The sequence below is a fragment of the Lipotes vexillifer genome, unplaced genomic scaffold, assembly GCF_000442215.2.
Source record: "Lipotes vexillifer unplaced genomic scaffold, Lipotes_vexillifer_v1.1 scaffold1117, whole genome shotgun sequence".
Classification (NCBI taxonomy): domain Eukaryota; kingdom Metazoa; phylum Chordata; class Mammalia; order Artiodactyla; family Lipotidae; genus Lipotes; species Lipotes vexillifer.
In genome coordinates this window covers 588,690-596,379 of record NW_006778824.1, presented here as the reverse complement: position 1 = coordinate 596,379, position 7,690 = coordinate 588,690, and the positions used below count along the sequence as shown (strand labels likewise).

Genomic DNA, 7,690 nt, shown 5'->3' with positions numbered 1-7,690 from the left:
GGGGGGGGAAGGGGGCCTCACTCCCTGAGGGCCACCAGATGCCTGTCCGCTGTCAGGCGAAACCTCCCTGGGCCCTGAGTGGGTCTGTGCCCCCACCCTCCCTCTCCCCTTTCCTACTGGCGCTTTCTAGGTCTGAGTTAGGGTTCCCTCGGGGATGCGGGAGGGCAGAGCTGAGCCCTGAGCGCAGCCAGGAGCCGCCCCGCCTGCCCCGCTGGGATCTCGCGGGTGTCAGCGTCCCCTGCCCCCCGTGCAGCCGTCGTGTTCACTGCTTGAGCGCTTCCGCGGGCCTGTCTTTCCGCGGGAGCCCCGCCCACCGTGCGGGGAGGCGGGGGGAAGGACGCGAGAGGCGGTCCGGGCGCACCGGCTTTCTGGCCTCCGTGTTGCCGACGACGCTGGCGGCCTCCCGAGGGGCGCTCTTGCACTTCTTCCTGCCGCCCGCAGGGGGCAGCAGCGGGAGCCAGCTGTCCCACAAGTGTCGGGCGGCCTGCATCACCAGGGCGCTGCTCCCCGCCATGCCCCCAAACCTGGAAGGAAGGTCTGACCTAGACAGGTGTAGGCGCCGAGGGGAGGGGTGGGGCCCCAAGACAGCTCTGCAGCACCAGGACGGGCTCCGCTCAGGGCAGCCCCGCCGTGACCCGCTCACGAGCCCCGGCTCCCCGTTCCTTGGGCCCGTCCCGGCTCAGAGGCTCGGGGCTGCCGGGAACCCCCGGGGGTGAGGTGGGTGCCACCGCACGGGGCAGGCGATGACCCTGGCCACAGGGCCACTGGGGGAGGGGCCGGCCTCAGGGACAGTCCCCAGCGAGCACCACGCGCCGCAGTCACCATCGTCCCCACCCAAAACGCGCACCCCAGACGCGCCACGCGCACGACGACCCTGGCCACCGGGGGCCGCAGCCCACCTCGCACTCTCTATGAAGGCCTTGGCGGCCGTCAGGCGCAGCTGCTTCCGGCCCTTGAGGTTATCCATGATGCTCCTGCCCTGGATGCAGGCTGCGGTGCTCAGCATCTCCGCCACCAACTCAGCCTCCACCCTGCAGACAGACAAGCGCCACGGCTCCCAGGAGGCTCCTAGGGGAGGGAGGTGCCGCCGCCGAGAGGGGAGAGCCCTGGGGACACCCCACCCCGGCCCCTGGAGAGAGCCCTGGGGAGTCCAGAGTAACGTCATGAAGGTCCCCAAGCCAGAACTAACTGGCTGGGTCCAGTCAACCCGCAGAGCCATGAGATAGAATCATAAGCTGATGTCTGAATGACTAATACGCAGGGTGTCTTGTGCAGCGGCAGCAGCAGCAGAACAAGGCGCCCACCCCAAGCAAGGCCGGGCCCTGCCGGAGCGATGGAGCCCCATTCCCCATGCCCCAGAGCACGTCTCGTTCAGGGGGCCTAGGCTCTGCGCTGAGAGCTCAGAACGTACAATTTAGACTCGGCAATGTCGAGGGTGCCGTGAGCTCTCTTCTCTCAGCCAAGCCGTGGCTTGTGCACGTAACAACCACATGCACGTCCCTGCAACTCGGCCCAGGGGGCACCAGGCTTACTCTAGGAGAAATGCACTGGTTTCTGGGTAGACCTCCCCGCCATGGCCTGGGAGGCCCCAAAGGCAGGTACCCGCCTGCAGGAGCCAGCTGCTCTGCCACCCTGCCCGTCAGGAGTCTAGGGGAGAAAGAGGCTGTCCCTCCGCCTGCGAGGATCTGCAGGGCACGGTCAAGCTCATGCTCTGGGGGTGAATCGGAGGCGGGCCCCGCCCCCCAGGATGGGCATATGCCAACCCAGCAGGAGGCAGAGGAGAGCCTGGCCCCGCCTGGGCCCTGGCCTTGCTGCCCTGGAGACCTGCGTCTTTAGGACGTGGTCCTTGGGGAGAGTCTGTCAGTGACAACTGGGTGGCCTGCTGATGGTGACCACCTATATGCTCACGGCTTACTCTGTTCTATCAGCCACTGAGAGAGGAATGTCGAGATCTACAGCTATAATTGTGGCTCTGTCTAACTTTTTGCTTCTTGAATTTTGAAGCTCCGCTGTTAAGTGTATACACGTTTAAAATTTTTATGTGTTCTTGCTGATTGAACCCTTTTATCTTTGTGAAATGCCTCTCTATCTCTGATCCCACATCCTGGGAGCTTTACTCCAGCCCCACGGCGTTCTTGCAGCTGGTGCCGCAGAGGCCATCTTTCCCCCTCCTTTTACTTTTCACCTGTGTCTTTGTATTTGAAGAGTGTCTCTTGAAAATGGCTTTGAGTTGGGTCTTACTTTTTGGGTCCAGTGGGATAAACTCTGCACTTTAACTGGAGTGTTGGTCCATTTACATTTAATAGATCTGTTGGTGTGGTTGGGTTAAATCTTCTATTTTGCTATTCGCTTTCCTTCTGTCCCATACGTTCGTTCTTTCTTTCCTCCCCTCTTTTGGATTAATTGAATATTTTTAGTATTCAATTTTATCTTCTCCATTGGATGTCTAGGTATAATTCTTTTATTGTTTCTGTAGTACTTGCTCTAGAGAATGCAACATACGTTCCTAACTAATCACAGTCTACGGTGAATTAATATTACACCACTTCACAGACGGTGTGACAGCTCTCGATATACCCCTCTCTCCCCCATCCCCATCCTTTGTGTTACCTCGGTCATACAGTTTGCTTCCACATTTGTTAATAATCCCACAATGCAATGTCTTTTTGTTTGAAACAGGCGTATGTCTTTTAAAGAATTTAAGAACCGAGGGGGGGAAACCCTTTTATGCTCAGCCACACAGTCACCACCTGGGGCGTTCTTCACTACCTCCTTAACTGAGTTTCCATCTGGTACCATCTTCCTTCAGGCCGAAGAACTTCCTTTAGCATTTCTTGTTCTGTGGGTCTTCTGGGAATGGATTCTCTTAGTTTTAAGTAATCTAAAATGGCTTGATTTTGCCTTCATGTTTCAAAGGCTGTTTTTGGTGTAAACAGAATTCTAGATTGACAGGGTTTTTTCTTTTTCACCACTGAAGCTGGTTTACATGCTCCTGTTGGGAACTCGCCTCTCACCCCTGTGTGCCATGCACCCTTCTCCCCTTCCACCTTCCTTCCAGGGTTTCCTTGTCACCTTGGTCTCCAGCGATTTGCCTACAATAAAAATAGGTGTGGCTTCCCTCGTGTATATCCTGCTCGGTGTTCATTGAAAATCCTGGATCTCTGGGTTGATACTGTTAATTCAATTTGAAACAATTTCAGCTATTACATTTTCGAATATATGTATTCCCACCCCACCCTCTGGCCTCTGTCCTTCTGAGACTACACCTGCACTTGTGCTGGCCCATGGGCACTAGCCCACTGGTCCCCAAGGCGGTGCTCCTCTGTTTTTCAGGCCTTTCTCCCTGTGCTTCAGTTTCCATAGTGTGCTGACCTGCGTTCAGTTACTGATCACTTCTCCAGTGTTCAAATGTCAAAAGCTCTCCCAGTGATAGTTCCATGTCAGAGATTGTACTTGTCATTTCTAGAATTTCCACTTAGTTCTTTAATTAGAGTTTCCTTTTCCTTGTAGGAATTCACCACCTGCAATTTGCCCATTAAAATCCTTCCTTTCCTTTCTTGTATTTACAATAACTGTTTTAAACCCATCGTCTGCTAATTCCAACATCTGTGTCACGTCGGAGTCGGCTGACTCTGCTTTTTCTCCTGGGATGGGCCACAGTTTCTTGTTTTTCCACGTGCCCGGTGATGTTTGCTGTTATGCTGGGCACTGGGTGGGGGGCGGGGGTGGAGAGCTGTCTTGCTGAGAGTGTGGATTATGTTGCCTTCCTTTAAAGGAAGGTGGGGTTTCATTCTGGCAGGCAGTGAATTCGCCTGCGGCTCACCCTTATCCTCCTGAGATCTGGACTAGGCGTCTTAGGGCAAGTCTCACGTGGCCCTTCGAGCCCAGCCCCTAAGGCGTGGTCTTCCTGAATGCCCCGGCGGTCCAGCGAGGGCTCCCTGCCTCTCCTGGGTCAGCACGGGGCCTCCGGCATCTCTGTCGCCTGCTTCCTGCCAGGCCTGAGGGATCTGGCCTTCTCTGTCCAGGAACCTCCTCGCTCGTCTTGCATCCTGTGGAGTCCAGAGGCCCCAGCAGCCCCAGGGTTTGGTCTCTGTCTCCCGCGAGCATTTCTTCTGTCTGGGCTCCAGCTCCCGGAGCTGCAGTTTGGGCAGCGCCCCGCGCCCCCAGGCAGAGCGCGAGGGTGCATGTGGGGCTCACTTCTGATGGCCTCTTCTTGCAAGAAGCGCGGCCTTGGGCCATCTGTTGGCCAATGCCTGGAAGCAGTTGTTTCATGTATTTTGTCAAGTTTTACAGTTTTTTAAATAGCACAAGAGTATGAGATCTGCTGTGTGTCACGGCCAGAACTGGTAGAAAAAGTGACTTTTAAGTGGCGGTTCAGCGAGGGCTCCCTGACTCTCCTGGGTCAGCACGGGGCCTCCGGCATCTCTGTCGCCTGCTTCCTGCCAGGCCTGAGGGATCTGGCCTTCTCTGTCCAGGAACCTCCTCGCTCGTCTTGCATCCTGTGGAGTCCAGAGGCCCCAGCAGCCCCAGGGTTTGGTCTCTGTCTCCCGCGAGCATTTCTTCTGTCTGGGCTCCAGCTCCCGGAGCTGCAGTTTGGGCAGCGCCCCGCGCCCCCAGGCAGAGCGCGAGGGTGCATGTGGGGCTCACTTCTGATGGCCTCTTCTTGCAAGAAGCGCGGCCTTGGGCCATCTGTTGGCCAATGCCTGGAAGCAGTTGTTTCATGTATTTTGTCAAGTTTTACAGTTTTTTAAATAGCACAAGAGTATGAGATCTGCTGTGTGTCACGGCCAGAACTGGTAGAAAAAGTGACTTTTAAGTTCACATAAAAACCCAACAGTGATGATGATTATGTCAAATAAAAGTGCTAAACAAAGTAGAAAAGGTAAACTCTCTGTTAGTCTGTTTTAGGGAGCTACGTGAGATTCCTTATTAACATATATTCCTTTACGTTAATAGTATAAATGTGAACCTGATTCTGGTAATTACACACTCAGAGGTGAGAATACTAACTGATTAGTAACGGCACTATTTTTCACCAAGATCTGAAAACGATTTTCACTATTACTGTGAAATGCTATCATAAAAATTACTCTGTGACCAATTCCACACTGAGTTTCTTTACATAACTTGCAAAATAGAAAAAATTAGCATAAAAATTTGAAATATGTATAATTTTTTTGAAAAAAGGTGAATCATCTGCAGTACACACCACATGCTGAAGTTGACCGTGGATCCTGCTGACTGGGGACAGGGTCCAGGGCTCTGAGAGGCCAGCAAGACCACCGTGCAGTCGGCATCCCCTAGAGAGCCAAGGGCCGCTCACCTCTGCCTGTCCACCCTCCCAGCGCCCAGCTCCAGGTCTAGACACAGCTGGCCCTCAGTGTGGTGAAAAACGGGTCAGGTCCACAGTCAAGCCCGGGTAGGGGCGACCCCACTGAGAGTAGTGACACCGACCACCACTAGAGGGCAGCAACAGTCTACAAACGAGTTCTCCAAGGTCTTGAGGTGAAAACCGAACTTTTACATAGACTTCTAGACCTCCCCTTTCCCTATTACCATATGTGAACATTTATGTTTTTAGCCTATTTTATTATAAGAATTGCTGTTTTAAAATAAAAGTTAATTTAAGGATCACTGAGGAAAGAACGGCGAAGCTGGGGCACACACCCGTCACCGCAGCAGGCACCCTGCCACCCAGTCCCCTGACAAGCTCTGCTGTGCCCGCAACGAGTAGTGAAATCAGCCTTAACTCCGTTATAGGAAGACGAGGCAGCAGCCCTCACAAACCGACTCTTTCTTTATGAATGTATTCTTTTTCTCTCTTTTAGAATTAACCTAATTTTTATCAAAGTGGTACCTACCACGTGGTTGAGAACTACTCCCCTACCCAGCCCCCAGTCCTATTCCCAAGAGGGAATGACTCCTAGGTCTTCAGCTCTATCTTCTAGCAGGTATATGCTTTCCTCCAAAAAACTGGCTTCTATCTTGATTTCCCAATTTATAAATTTTAAACATACAGAAGTCCCTTTTCCCAACTTATGAATATAGCTGGTCCCAGCATTACTTTTAATTCCCTTATTATCTTTGTACCTCAGAATATCTTGTGGACCCTCAACAAGTGACACCCGACTATTCAGCTTCTCAGACGAGGGTCTCTCGCCACCTGTGCTCTTCCCACTTCCCGCTGCTAAAGTATGCTATCTGTGCTTTTACTTTACTTTTGTACTGTCAAAATTGGTAACATTGATATTTTATTGGGTAACCACAAATAAGTCTTCCTCGTCAAAATGCTAATCCTAACACTGGAGTATCAATAAACACCAAGATAATGTCTGTGTTTTTCACTGAAGAGGCAAGCTATTACCTTTAGTTATCTCCTGGCATTTCCAACTGGCTTTTCTCCCTCCCTCCTTTACCACAATACCTGTAAACTCTCCACAACACTGGGTCCTCCTTTGGCCCTGCCCGCACCTCCAGGGCCCTCCCCTACCTCCTTGCCGAGGAGGCTCTCTCAGCAAGCAGCACAGCTCGGCACCTTTTCTGGATTGCATCTCCATTTCCAGCATCCAACATCTTTCTCTTTTCTGGGTTACTCCCTTGTTTTTCTGGAGTGTATATCCTCAATTAACTTTCTAAAAACAGGTGTGTGACAAATACATTTTCTAGGTCCTCATCTGTTTAAAAGCAGCTTTCTTTACCGGGATGCTTGAAAGTTTGGGGGAGTTAGAATTACTTCCACTTAGAATGTTCCACTTTCTTCTAGCTTCTAGTGATGGTTTCTGAAAAGACTGTTGCGTTTCTATTTCCTTCTTTTTCTTTTCTTCTAAACGCTGTGGGATAGTCTCCGTATCCGCCGTGACCTGATGACCCCATGACGTATCTGGATGTGAGTATCTCTTCATTCTTCTCGCCGGTCATTTAGTGGGAGGGTTAGTCATGAGACGGTGTCCTCTGCTCAGGGAAGCTCCTGCGTTTCACTGCTTTCTTAAGGACGCTTTCTTCCCCTTCTGGAATCCCAGGGGCTGGGTTTAGGAGCTCCTAGTGTTCTTTCTGGCTTTTCTGTCACAATTCCTGTCTGTCCCTTCCTCACATATTTTCTGCACGCGCTTTCCTCACACTTTATCCTCTAGCCCTTCACTGACTTTATTTTCAACTTCAGAAATTGCCTTTTTAATTTTGAAGAGATCTTTAGTCCTTTTCCTTTTATTCCTCATTCCTTTTCCATAACACATTTTAACTTTCAAATGCTGCATCTTCTCAAATATCTTGGACGTTATTATTATTATTTTTTTAATACTTCTGATCATCATGTAATCTGTTCCGTGGAATGAATTACAGAAACCTCAGCTACAGCTAGAGTCAGGCCAGGCCTGTCAGGGAGGTCCCACACCCGCCACGCACCGCAATTACCCCGAACAGGAAGGGGCCTCGCCTACCTCTCAGACAAGAAGGGGCCTCTACTCACTGTGCAGCAGGAGGAAGGAACCTTCCCTCCACCCCCGACAGCCGGGTCGATCAGAGTCTGGCACAGACAGCCAACAGGAAGCCTCGGTATTTTGGACCCCCCAACTCCCCCAGTGGACTCTGGCTATCACACAGCCCCCCCTGACTCCCCCTTTTTCCTAGAAAAGCAAGATCCCCCTCCTTGTTTTCCAGATTTCCTGTGGTCCGCCAAAGTTTGCCTTTCCCT

At 52.0% G+C, this 7,690-nt stretch overlaps 1 protein-coding gene across 1 annotated transcript in view; it reads right to left on the bottom strand.

Annotated features, from left to right (window-relative positions):
* CFAP46 (cilia and flagella associated protein 46) overlaps positions 1 to 7,690 on the bottom strand; it is a 94,217-nt gene that overhangs the window by 52,427 nt on the left and 34,100 nt on the right. Inside the window, exons 23-24 of the mRNA XM_007452012.1 lie at positions 900 to 1,031; positions 362 to 524 (exon numbers count right to left, since the gene is read on the bottom strand). Coding sequence (XP_007452074.1) covers positions 362 to 524; positions 900 to 1,031 — 295 coding nt within the window. The remainder of the gene's footprint in view (positions 1 to 361; positions 525 to 899; positions 1,032 to 7,690) is intronic.